General features: G+C 36.0%; 1 protein-coding gene and 1 long non-coding RNA gene across 3 annotated transcripts in view; one reads left to right on the forward strand and one right to left on the reverse strand.

Annotated features, from left to right (window-relative positions):
* LOC139968444 (uncharacterized) overlaps nt 1–14491 on the forward strand; it is a 143514-nt gene that overhangs the window by 114759 nt on the left and 14264 nt on the right. The gene's annotated exons all lie outside the window — the stretch shown is intronic.
* LOC139968166 (uncharacterized) overlaps nt 2883–14491 on the reverse strand; it is a 45317-nt gene continuing 33708 nt past the window's right edge. Inside the window, exons 4-9 of the mRNA XM_071972564.1 lie at nt 12798–12943; nt 12346–12446; nt 11541–11647; nt 9849–9982; nt 7857–7971; nt 2883–6905 (exon numbers count right to left, since the gene is read on the reverse strand). Coding sequence (XP_071828665.1) covers nt 6631–6905; nt 7857–7971; nt 9849–9982; nt 11541–11647; nt 12346–12446; nt 12798–12943 — 878 coding nt within the window. The 3' untranslated portion in view covers nt 2883–6630. The remainder of the gene's footprint in view (nt 6906–7856; nt 7972–9848; nt 9983–11540; nt 11648–12345; nt 12447–12797; nt 12944–14491) is intronic.

Below are 14491 nucleotides of genomic sequence, written 5' to 3' on the forward strand. Positions count from 1 at the left end.
TCCAGATAGAAGAGAAAACAATCAGTGTAACCACAGTTGCGGACTTATTTGCTCAACATATCCAATATAACCGCGGAGGAGGGTTGGGGAGGGGTTACTCGCTATATCGCCTGACAAAACATGTCAAGATGAGCAAATAAAAGACAAAAGTACAGACTAGTAAAGATCCTATATACGAAAAGTGTAATCTTATTGACGAAAACCTGGCTTATGAACCCATCAGTGACTTGCAATGACCATGTAACCAGAGCAATATATCATCATGTAATATTCTTGATAATAATGATACAAGAGATGATTCAAAGAGGAGGTATTATTGCTTTGACTTCTGTATTCAGAGTGTCTCATGCACATCCATTGTTCTTAAATACTTCTACTAACATGCGTCATATGTCACAAACATTCCTTAGAGCGACCACATCCCCATGCTTTTTAGGGTAGGTGGGTGGTAACAATAACAGGACATATTGTGGTTGCTAAAGGGTGGTGTAAAATAAAATACTGTAGAATGAGTACAATATGTTACATCTCCTTTTTTTCAGTTAAAATAAAGTTTAAGGACTTGGATGAGAAACAATTTCCTTATCCAGAAATATAATTGAATGATAATGACCTAACACTGCATAACTATAAAATCAATCTCTAGCAAAGATTTGACTACTGGTTCTAGGTTACAAAGTGACTACCACTTTCTTCACATGACTTTGGTCACATTTCATAGTCACTGTGCCAACGTGGATTTGTCTTTGCTCTAATACTTCTTCGTAAATTAGTGTTCGTGGTTTGGTCCTCTGAAGAGGTTTGTTCATTGTCACAATTAACTATGTCATTGTCTTCATGTCCGTCATAACTAAATGTTCCACCAGTAAGTAAATGTTTGCGGTTGCGTCTATACTGTACACCTTCAGCTGTCTCTACATAGTATGATCTGGGCTGGTCAGCCTTAGATACAATAGTGGCTTGTTTCCAACCTTTGTCAATCTGTAGGCGAACATTATCTCCTGGTTGCAGTTCTGGTAATTTCTGGTAATATTATGACCGTTGGTCCACTCTCCTTTGCCTTCATTGCCATGCCATTAGACTGAGGATGGTATGGACTAGACGTATTATGATGAAATTGATAAAGTTTCGAAAAACTATCTAATTGCCAACTTTTGAATTGGGTTCCGTTATCTGTGATAAGGGCATTTGGAATACCATAACGTGCATATTGTGATTTACAAAGTACTACAATAGTTTTTTTCTTAGTATTAGGTAAATGTGAAATTTCAAAGTAACCGGAGAAATAATCATTTAATATCAAATAGTTATTTCTATTCCACTCAAAGGGATCAGCACCCAGTTTCTGAAAAGGTCTTTGAGGAATCTCATGAGATTGTAGAGGTTCTTTTTTATTCTGCCTCCTGTGTGTGTTACAGATGGAACACTTTGAAATTAAATCTTCAATGTCAGCACTCATTAGAGGCAAAAACATAATGTCCCTTGCTCTTCGTTTACATTCATCGTGTACTTTCATTAACATTTGCTGAAGTCGATGTGGAGTTTGATACAAGGGTCACTTAAAAATTGGTTCTAATGGTTTGTGATCTGTTTCAACATGAATTGATTTCTAACCATTCAGGTATTCATGAAAACGCTTACAACCAAACACAATAACGAGTATTTCCTTTTCGATTTGGGCGTAGTTTTGCTGACTCTTAGTTAATGATTTAGAAGCATATGCTACTGGGGACCCATCTTATAAAATTACTACTCCGACACCGAGGCTACTAGAATCTACAGATAAGGTTACTTCTTTTTTGACATCAAACAATTTTAGAACAGGGGCCTGCGTAATAGTTTCTTTAAGCCTTTGAAAACTCTTTCGTTGAGCATCTCCCCATTCCCAGTGCACACCTTTCTCAAGAAGTGCCCTTAATGGTGAGCTCTCTGTAGACAAATTTTGCTAAATAGGTAATTACATCCATACACCTTTTTATCCTTTCCTCCTCTTCTGGGGACTTCATTTCTGTGACAGCTCTGACCTTCTCTAGGTCAACCTTGAGCTCACTCTTATTTAACACATGACCTAGTTAGGCAATATCAGATATTCTTATCTGACATTTACTTTTGTTCAGTTTGACTTTTGTAAGTCTGCTTCTGTCCAAAACATTACGTAACCGCTGGTCATGCTCTGCTACCGTCTCTCCCCAATACTTATACTCATTATACACACTCATTGTTCTTACTAACATGCGTCATTCTGTCATATACAAACATAGAAGAGTGATCACAGGCCCATGCTTCTTAGGATAGGTCGGTGGTTAAAATAACAGGATATATTGTGGTTGCTAAAGGGTGGTGTAAAGTACAATACTGAAGAATGCGTAGAATATGTTACACATCACTCTTGAGTTTTTTCACTATTCTAGAAATGTGTTAAAAACAGTTATTTAAGGCAATTATTCAATTTAACGACGAGGCAAAGAACACCTGTTTGCTATCGGACCAAAAATAACGATGTAACTATCTAATCTTTACAGATAATGTTTTCAGTTGACTGTTGCTGCCTATTGGTGCTCTGTCGGTTATTATGAAAACAATTGGCCATGAAAGTGCACGCTGTGAAACATTTACAGGTAAGATGAGTTCCATAATTGTGATATAGGAATATGTGGTGGTGATCCATTTTGGGCGTCATGTAACGAAACACATGTTAGTTTGTACGTCTGGTTGCGTATTGTAATTCCCTGCAGGACAAATACGGGTACTTACATAAACAGGCTGGATTTAAGGTTTGTGAGTCACGGGGTCCGCCGTTCAAGAAAGGACGGACAGGCTTTGTTAGGGTTTTCTCTTTAATGCGCTGACACCGAGTAACTAAAAGATAATCGAAATCTTTCTCATCTTGAAAAGTAGCTGATTTGTTTCAAGAATAAAAAGTAATTCTCTAAACTGGAAGTAACATAATTTCATATCCCGAACACTTTAAAAACAATTATAAAATATCTGACTACATTCAGTTAGGAATGTTTAACAGGGTACGTCATTTAGAGCATGTTGAAAGGGAAGTAACATTATTGACATCACTATTTTTAAGCAATTCAATATATATGCTCTTCTTTAGACATTTTGACAATGCAGCATATCAACAAAGACAATTTCCTATTGTGAAGGATACGCTACCTCAATCAAATAATTCTTCCAGTGGCTGGGAATAGCATGTATAATACTATGATAATGTATATAATAGCGTGGAGGGGATATTTTGTTTGTTACTCAAGTCAGCAAAAGCAAACAATTTCCCCTCGGCTCCGCCGCCCCAACTTTTTTCATTACCGAATATTCTCTGGTCCTATTTTGTCCGGATAATCCTGGTTTCAGTGGTTCTGTTTGGTAGACTTCAGCCTCGTGCAATTTTTCTTAGGCCTATACTTGATTGTTGGAGTGTGTCAATCTCCAAAGAAAGCCTGACACAAAGTAACTTTAAAATTAAAGAAAAATAATAATAACATCATATTTTACGTTATCAACACCTAGACGTCCTGATTACCTCGCAGTAAGTTATAGAAAATCAATATATGATCAAATGTTTCATCCAATTCGACGTCTTGATAATTTGTAGACGTTACTTCGTTTAATTAAATTCAACCATGTTTTTGTTGTTGTAATGTACTTATAAGCAAGTCGTGCAATACAGCAATGCATACCGCGCTAGATGTTACACGGAGCTATTAACCTATCATCAATACTATGTGGAATGTAAAAATAAGGCTTTTCCTATCGCTGATTAAGTCTATTTTGGTTAAAGTGTTGGTGCCTACAGATATTGTGATAATACCGTCCACATAGGTTAAATGGGTTAAATTTAAACAGGGCTTTTGTGACACCATATTGCCACCTAGATGTTCTGGTAACCTTGAAGTAAATTATAAGATGAAAGTTTGATCAAATGTTTCCATCTCAATACTTTTTGATCATTTGTAGTTGTTACTTTTAATTAAAATTCAACCACGTTTATGTTGTTGTAATATCGATACTTTAGCAAGTCGTGAAATATAGTAATGCATATAACACTGGTACTAACACGGAACTATTAGCCTACATGGTTATTATCAGTTCTATGAAGAATGCAAAAAAATACAATTAATAACAAGGCTTTTAATATTGCTGCTTAAGTAATTTTATTTTGAATTTTTGGTGCCTTCATACATTGTGATAGTTATTGGAATAGATTCCGTCAAAGATGCAATGAGTTTCATATCACCTTCAAAAACTACAAAATAATACGGTCCACAATAGGTTGACGACATGGCATTTAAGTCAATAATGGAAATCACATGAATTAAAAATAGACAAGACTTTTGTGACAGCATATTTTCGATTTTGTCATGTGGTAGTAAAGTAATAATCAAAAAATAACTGTTTCATTTTAATTTGAAAATATCAAAAATCGAAGTAGAAATACCGGTTTTGATGACATATGAGTAGCCTAAATACGTATTTATAGATTTTCACGTTGTCAAATGTGCGAAAATTGGTTAAATTAGACTTTGTTTCAGTCTATCAGTCAACAAGGGACCTAAGGCCTTTCCCCATCTCCATCGTTAATGTGTTTAAAAAATGGCCCTGGTTCGAATCGGCAAGAAAAACGTATCATTTTAAAATTAAAAGCGTTGACGGAGATAGAAGATAAAACTATCTTAAGATCAACTCAACTCATTAACGAATGTAAATCAGTTCCTTCTTCTTCTCATTCTCCCGTACCCCCCCCCCCCCTGGCCCTCCTCGTGGACACCGTCATTACATGATTAAAGAGTTCGTTGAATTTAACTATAAAATATTTATGACGTTTGATAGCGGATTTAAAGTTCATCGTGACATCATGATCACAAGTTCTGCTGTTGCCAAATACATTCATGTGGTAGTAAAGTATAATCAGACAATATCTGTACCATTTTAATATGAAAATATCAAAATTCGAAGAAATATACCGGTTTTGACGACATACGAGTAGCCTACATACGTATTTACTGATTTTCACGTTGTCAAATGTGCAAAAATTGGTTAAATTTGCCTTTGTTTTAGTCTATCAGTCAACAAGGGACCTAAGGCCTTTCCCCATCTCCATCGTTAATGTGTTTAAAAAATGGCCCTGGTTCGAATCGGCAAGAAAAACGTATCATTTTAAAATTAAAAGCGTTGACGGAGATAGAAGATAAAACTATCTTAAGATCAACTCAACTCATTAACGAATGTAAATCAGTTCCTTCTTCTTCTCATTCTCCCGTACCCCCCCCCCCCTGGCCCTCCTCGTGGACACCGTCATTACATGATTAAAGAGTTCGTTGAATTTAACTATAAAATATTTATGACGTTTGATAGCGGATTTAAAGTTCATCGTGACATCATGATCACAAGTTCTGCTGTTGCCAAATACATTCATGTGGTAGTAAAGTATAATCAGACAATATCTGTACCATTTTAATATGAAAATATCAAAATTCGAAGAAATATACCGGTTTTGACGACATACGAGTAGCCTACATACGTATTTACTGATTTTCACGTTGTCAAATGTGCAAAAATTGGTTAAATTTGCCTTTGTTTTAGTCTATCAGTCAACTAGGGACCTTAGCCTTCTCCCCCATCCCCATCGTTTGTGTGTTAAAAATAGCCCTGGCTTGAATTGGCAAGAAACACATCATTTTAAAATTAAAAGCGTTGATAGATAGATAGTCGAGCTTATAAGATAAAACTTTCTTAAGATCAACTTAACTCATTAACGAATGTAAATCAGTTCCTTCTTCTTCTCATTCTCCCGTACCCCCTGGCCCTCCTCGTGGACACCGTCATTACATGATTAAAGAGTTCGTTGAAGTTAACTATAAAATATTTATGACGTTTGATAGCGGATTTAAAGTTCATCGTGACATCATGATCACAAGCTCTGCTGTTGCCAAATACATTCATGTGGTAGTAAAGTTATAATCAGACAATATCTGTACCATTTTAATATGAAAATATCAAAATTCGAAGAAATATACCGGTTTTGACGACATACGAGTAGCCTACATACGTATTTACTGATTTTCACGTTGACAAATGTGCAAAAATTGGTTAAATTTGCCTATGTTTTAGTCTATCAGTCAACTAGGGACCTTAGCCCTCTCCCCCATCCCCATCGTTTGTGTGTTAAAAATAGCCCTGGCTTGAATTGGCAAGAAACACAGTTCCTTCTTCTCCTCATCCTCCCGTTAGCCCCCTGGTCCTCCTCATGGCTACCATCATTATAGGAACTAAAAAGTTCGTTGAAGTTAACTATACGTTTGACGTTTGATAGAGGATTTAAAGTCAATTGTGAAATCATGATCACAAGCTCTGCCAAATACATTCTTAAATTTACATTCATAATATTCGTGGTACCAAACAGTGTTAGGATGTGGGTTTCAACCTAAAGATACGAAAATATTGCAACAATTCTCTCAAACAATGAATATAGCCCTTTTATAGCATGAAGGTTTGTTAGCACATCGATTTTGCCGACTAAATAATAGTAAAATTATATTGTCTACATGCGTTTAATTTTAATAGTTAAGAAAACGTCCCTGTTGGGAAGGAGAGGGGAGTTTCCGAACACATTGAAAAAACTTACACTTCCATCACTTGAAGAGAATGTAAAGAATCCTCGCCAGGTAATTTGTCATGGACAAGCGAGCTAATGTCGACTTTACCAATAACAGGTTTGTGAGTTGTGAATAAAGATCGATGTGTTTTAACGGTGAATATAAATTCGTCCGTGGGCTTGACTGTGAAAGTATATAAGTTCTCTCCAAAAGACGGATTTTTAGTGAGCGTTATCTTGGGTGTCTTATTCTTCTTTGAAGTGACATCATTTCTGATCCTCTTTATCTGAACGTACACCCCTGTGCAAAGAGAAAAGACTTTTTCAAGTTGAGTTAAACCTGGATGAGCGGAGATTATCCAGATAGGGTGGTTTTTGTTATATTTTTCTGGATTATCGAAGGTTTTTCAGATATGTCGTTTTTTTTTATGTTGGAGTATCAGTGATTATCCAGATATGTTTCTTTGTTTACTGGATTATCTGAGATTTTCCAGATAAAGTTATTGGGATAATTACAATATTGTCCCTTTGTTTTGATGTTTCACTTTCTCATGTTTATTTTGGAAACCATTAATTAAGTTCTTCGGATACAAAACAAATATCAATGGGAAACTGGGAAAATTGGACTTTTATGGCCACCAACGACACATTGTCAATGCAACACATATTTGCCATAAACTAATAGGGTTGAATGCCATCCTAGTATGTCGTGTACTTCTTGCGAAGCTGTAATAACACATTTTGGTTGAGCTACTAGAAGTAATAAACAAATGTTAATATAAATATATTTATAGTCATTCTCTCAAAAACCTAAAATATATTTTAATTGCCTCGAACTTCAAATCTGCTACTGGAACCGAAATCGAACCGAAAGTTCCACATTATATTGTTTAAAACTTCCCTTCTTTCTTGTCAATTATGAGTCATAAAATATTCCTGTGGTTTTCTGTAATAATATATATCTATATATCTTTATATATATCTTTATATATATATATATATATATATGTATATATATATATATATATATATATATATGTTGAGACTAGTGGAACACTAATAGTTTCACGCGTTGAGCTATTATCAGACAATATATATATATATATATATTCCCTTTTACTATGATATCAAGACTATGATACTTTGATATCAGGACTAAAAATCTGCCTTAAATTCATCCTTTTTACTAAAGATGGTAGTTTTACGTATGATTCCCGCAATATTATATATAATTTAGGAAACAAAGACTTACTGGTCCTTTCCTTTGTCATTGTCATTTGTTTCAGTTTCAGTTCCTTTATCTCCAATTTTCTCTTTTCTCCAGCATTACATACATTCATTGTAAAACAGACCATGGTAGAAGGAGCCTGTGAAAAACGTTTTAGTTATCAGTTATAGAAAAAAACATTCAAATTGAATGTGTGTTTTCATCTACTACGGATTGAAAACAAAAAATATGTTAAGAAGGTTCTACAACTAAACTATAGTAAGTTGTACATAATCATAATTGACATGAACATAATCAAGTTATTAACAATTTGAATGAACTAGAAAGCGAAGCAAGCTGCAAAATGGGCGGATGTTCTCCGCTTGATACTGCGTACTGTACACAATATGATCATACATACTGTATGTATATGTAACGATACTGCGTACTGGCACCATATGACCATACATACTGTATGTATATGTAAAAAGTATTGACACTGCCTATATGGTTGGCCACAGTGGACAAAATTCGGGAATTTATGCCTACATATATTCGATTCAATGCTAACATAAATCAGATTTAATACAGATATTAATTCTGAACCAATCAGGGGGCAGTTTTAAAAGTCTACATAAATCGATTTTATGCCCTCGTACAATCGGTTTTATGCTGGCATATATTCGATTTAATGCTAACATATATTCGATTTAGAGATTCAGAGATATATTCGACCAATGAGAGAGCAGAAATATTTGTCTGCATATTCACTTCAATATATATGATGTGTTAGTATGCTATCAATGCTATTTATTGAGATTGTTTATTGTTAACCGTGCTACAAAAAGAAATGGGATGCGATTTTAAAATAGCATGTACAGACTAAAAATAAATTCTTAAAATAAAATATTAAAATTAACAAAGGTTTAAGATTTCCAAAAGACAGTTCTTAATCAAAGGGGCACATTTTATATGCCAGTAGGGCACATTTGCTAGTTTGGAAAAAAGTGGGGGCACGTGCCCCAGTGCCCCCATCCCCCGGCTCCTACCCCCTGCTGGTAAAGCAAACAGGTAGATCATTTTACTGCAGAGGTGTACCGTGTCACTTCCTTTTAAGGTCGATTGAAGATAGGACCAGCCATTAACTTGCTTCGAATTTCTTAAGAAAACAACATTCGTTACATATATATACAGTATGTATAGTCATGTGAGTCCAGTACGCATGTGGTTGGCCACAGTGGACAAAATTCTGGAATTTATGCCGACATATATTCAATTTAATGCTGACATTAATTCTTAGCCAATCATATGGTTTATAGCATAACGAGTAGTGGTTGAGAAAGTGCCCTTCTGATGTGGTCCCCCCCCCCGCCCCCTTTTTGGAAGCTTCCTACCCTCACCCTCTTTACAAGTAAACATTTGACTAATCACTTGAATGTTGTTTCTTATACTTTTCTCAGTGGAATCCGTCTTTGTTGTCTCGTTTGTCTTGTGGATATTCAGTTACCTTTTTTGTGCACTCAATTGACATTTGACCTGACGTGGGATGTATGCAGTAGGTGCTAGAATTACATGATATCCATATTAATCATAGTGTCCATGAGAGTGCCTTGAAGAGTAACATGAAATTACAGGATATAAATTTGGAAAACCACTTGGTATGTCCAACCTGTGCATTGCCACGTGTCATCAGGCTGTCCAGTTTCGAACCATCGATCTGGTACATGTTTTATGCAAAATTCTTCCATGTTTAATATATTAATCTTTTTTATCCTAAATTACTAAATGAAGGTTACAACAAATTTACAAAATGCGAACGCGCCTAAAATATTATATTTTTATGATTATTATGCATTTCAGACAACAATATACAGTTACTCTTTCTGAGAGTATTAAAGAATAAATTAAGTACATGAATTTCAACCAATGTCATATTTGATAATTTCGCATCTTTCTATTTTTTTATTATGAACGACTGCTCATTTTCTTACATAAAGTTCATAATTTACGATATTAAGCAAAGCAAATAAAACTTACCTCTTGGAGACTGACAACTCTGTCAAAGACTGTAATATCATTCAAGTGACATCTGTATTGTCCTAAAACTTGTTTCTCGTTGTTTTTCATTCCAACAACATACAGTATTAGTTCCTTCGATTTGAAATTGTTATCTAGAACGGGTTAGAAAACAGAAGAGAGGGGCGATGATCAATTGATTAATTTCCGACAGTCAAGCTGCAGCAAACGCATTCCTGAATATTCCAGTGCTGTGGCCGAGTGGATAAAGGCGGTGTCATTTTAAGCAATGATGCTTACCAATCGGGAGGGTCCGGGTTCACTACCCGGCAGGTTAATAGTAAGGTGGGTTTTTCATCTGAGGGCACTCTACAAATTTCCATCTGATATGAGTTCCAAAATTGAAAAGATTCCAAATTTGAGTTAAGTTGTTGAATTGGAAGCCACCCGACGTGTTAGTTGTAATCAATAAACCCGTGCGGATTTCTCCCATTTGAGATTGCTTAAGCGTCGTAAAAATAACTTATTATTACTAAATTATTATTACGATCGTGATGATGATGATGATGATGATGATGATGATGATGATGATGATGATGATGATGATGATGATGATGATGATGATGATGATGATGATGATGATGATGATGATGATGATGATGATGATGATGATGATGATGATGATGATGATGATGATGATGATGATGATGATGATGATGATGATGATGATGATGATGATGATGATGATTATTTCAGTTTTTGTCGATCTATGCTTAGATTGGACAAAGTTGGACGTTGGAAACTTAGAATTCATATTTTTTTTCGACCGCTTTTATCGAAATTTTAACAGTTCACCTCAAATATCAACTCACAATTATGGCCTTTATATCTAAATTCCCACTATTTGGTATCAAATTTTGAACTCAAAATTCTTCATTTTTTCTATGGACTTTTTTATATATAATAATCGAATTAGCAGGAAAATAGTTGAGGAGGGGCAACAATTTTAAGTTTTGGGGTAATTATGGTACAAAGAATGTATTTCCATATTTAAAATACTCAGGGGGAAATGAAAATGTCAAAAACCGTACCCGTTAATGGTAAATTGTTTAAATTGGTCTATTTCCAGCTATCACTGATCAATTTATTCTTTAGTTGGGAGTTGATTACATCTGTATAGAAAGGTGTTAACATTTTGATGGCACTTTAACGTTTACCTACAACGCTAAAGTTATCACTACAATGTGCAGAAAGTTCCATAGCCTTAAATAGAGAGTTTACCTGTAAACTAACTTGTGTACAGCTGTGAAGTGACGATGAGATGGGGTTACCCTCTGGTTAAAAAAAGTGTGGTAAGACGATACACTTCATGCATTCGTAATTCCAAAAAAGTGAGAACCCTTTCAAGGAAATAATTCAGTAGAGGGAAATTTCTCCTAACATAGAAACAATTCATGAGATCGTTCGTACGACAGTACGTCTATCTTTATGTTGTCCATAACTATAGCTGGAGGTCATTTTTTTTTCTGGTTGGGCGTTGCGCTAGGGACTATAGCCTGACAAATTGGAGCCCTGTTCCCGTCGGTTACCTCGAGCCCTGCAGTATAAACTAAAGAGAAAACTGTAGAGAATAAACATAGATGAAAACCTTTTCAAAATTTGAAAATTAAAAATATTGATCAGATAAAGTTTGAGTTAATTAGGAATACTAACCGATCAATTGAAGCGTTTCATTCCATTTCGTATTTCTCTGTGCTGACGTTTGCCCTCTTGCTTTGCCTTCCTTCATCCCGGCTACGACCATGTAAGTTTTCATACTGCTGTAAAGTAATCAAATATATCATTTTAGTTACGGTTTGCATTTAATGGTACGTCTTTAATGAGCATGATAAAAATGAAATTTTCTACTTTAACTCTCTTTCAGCTAAAATATTATAGAAGATATTTACTACCCAACCACACACTTACAAAACTGCTTATATTTTGTTAACCCAAGTTATGTCGCTAATATGCATCGGTAATAAAAAGCTATCCACTTAAATGATTTTAAAACCGATCATTTTGCAGATATTTTGAACTTGTTTGACATGTAACGTTAATTGTAACATTTGTTAAAATGCTCTAATTTCGTTGATGAGGGAATTTAATTCATAATATTTTGTGATGCATATCTATAGGACTATACAGCCGATACTCATAGCTGGTACAGCAACCACTTGAAACAAATGTTACCGTGTTACGAACAGTAGTGTACATGTCCCACAAGTTCCACAACCGTGCATCAGTAATTACTACTTTGTGTTCGTAACACGGTAACATTTGTTTCAAGTGACACTGTGACAACTACAAAGCTGTTAACGTGTTCTCATGTAAGACAAAGAACTGCGTGACTGGACAAGGATTCTATGAAGATGAGAATGCCTACGAGATGAACGAAAGTAGCTACGGTACCGCTTGATTCCAGTGTACACCTCTCTTTAAATTACGCCAATTATAATCGAGAATAATCGCTTTGTACCTTTTCAAGTTCTCCGCCGAGACTATTTTGACATCGACGCCTCTTCGCGTTGGACGAACGGAAAAAACCAGCTGTCCATAACTGGCTCTACCAAGAACCCCCTAAATGAATTTTTAAAAAAAATGTGATTATTTCTCATAAACGTGTATTATATGTTATAAATTAAACTGAAACATCTAAACGGTTAGTTTTCTTGCAATATATTTCTATTTTCTATTCGTCCTATGTAAATCTTATATCTAACGACCTATTTCGTGCCACAACTAGTATGATGTTTTTACGAGGGTTCATGTTCTTACTGAAAATTAAAGGGACAAATTATGTCTAACATTGAAAGGGTCTAGAGGAGAAGAAGAAGACGGAGTCAGGTCATCAGCGGTTGCAGCTGAAACACATTCCGCAATCAAAGTAGATAAAATAATAAAGAAATAAATGAAGCATCGATATTATACCTCGTCAAATGACGTCAAATAAAGTGTCTTTTGATCTACATTTATGTCAGCAAACTTGAATCTAGCGACGCCAATGTCTTTTTGTGAACCGTCTCCCCTTCTTAATGTAAGGATGACAGAAGTTGATTTTATTTTCTTTGCAGACACTATATAAGAAAAACAAAGTCAAAAGTGGTGGAAGAAATACAATAAAATTATGTTAATGGGTGTGTATGGATGGATATATGGATGGATGGGTGGATTGATTGATGGATGGACGGATTGATGGACGGATCACAGGATGAGTGGATGAATGAATGAATGAATGGATGAATAAACACATGAATGGATGGATAGATGGAAGGTGGATGGATGGACGGATTGATGGACGGATCGCAAGATGGGTATATCGAATTATTGAATGAATGCATGAATGAATGAATGCATGGATGGATTCATAGACTGATCATAAGATGGATGGATGGATGGATGGATGGATGGATGGATGGATGGATGGATGGATGGATGGATGGATGGATGGATGGATGGATGGATGGATGGATGGATGGATGGATGGATGGATGGATGGATGGATGGATGGATGGATGGATGGATGGATGGATGGATGGATGGATGGATGGATGGATGGATGGATGGATGGATGGATGGATGGATGGATGGATGGATGGATGGATGGATGGATGGATGGATGGATGGATGGATGGATGGATGGATGGATGGATGGATGGATGGATGGATGGATGGATGGATGGATGGATGGATGGATGGATGGATGGATGGATGGATGGATGGATGGATGGATGGATGGATGGATGGATGGATGGATGGATGGATGGATGGATGGATGGATGGATGGATGGATGGATGGATGGATGGATGGATGGATGGATGGATGGATGGATGGATGGATGGATGGATGGATGGATGGATGGATGGATGGATGGATGGATGGATGGATGGATGGATGGATGGATGGATGGATGGATGGATGGATGGATGGATGGATGGATGGATGGATGGATGGATGGATGGATGGATGGATGGATGGATGGATGGATGGATGGATGGATGGATGGATGGATGGATGGATGGATGGATGGATGGATGGATGGATGGATGGATGGATGGATGGATGGATGGATGGATGGATGGATGGATGGATGGATGGATGGATGGATGGATGGATGGATGGATGGATGGATGGATGGATGGATGGATGGATGGATGGATGGATGGATGGATGGATGGATGGATGGACGAATGGAGGAGGTAAGTAATTAAGGTATAATACAACTTGGTAGAATAAAGAGGAGGGGTATGTCTTGATGAGAGTGATTACTGGTTCCAAGCAATTTGTTTACCTCTTCTGAACCAGATTGTATTTCTGTATCATATATTGCTTGGGTTTGGTACATTCAATCTTTAAAACTGAAAATAAACACGGCCTCATGACTACCTTATTAAATCCTGATAGTGATGACATCGGAATACGACCTGGTATTGTTGCGGAAGTAATGTGCATGAAAATGTTGTCACAAATTTGACCAGTAGATTATCAGAAGATTATGGAACAAAATCTTTACTACTAATTGATCAATGGGCTTTTGTTCAGTATTTACCAATATAGAATGGAGCGGAGAAATAACAGTGGACTCATAATTGACATATTAGGAATACTGTTTTAAAAGGTATGT

The sequence above is a fragment of the Apostichopus japonicus genome, chromosome 1 (assembly GCF_037975245.1).
Source record: "Apostichopus japonicus isolate 1M-3 chromosome 1, ASM3797524v1, whole genome shotgun sequence".
Lineage (NCBI taxonomy): Eukaryota > Metazoa > Echinodermata > Holothuroidea > Aspidochirotida > Stichopodidae > Apostichopus > Apostichopus japonicus.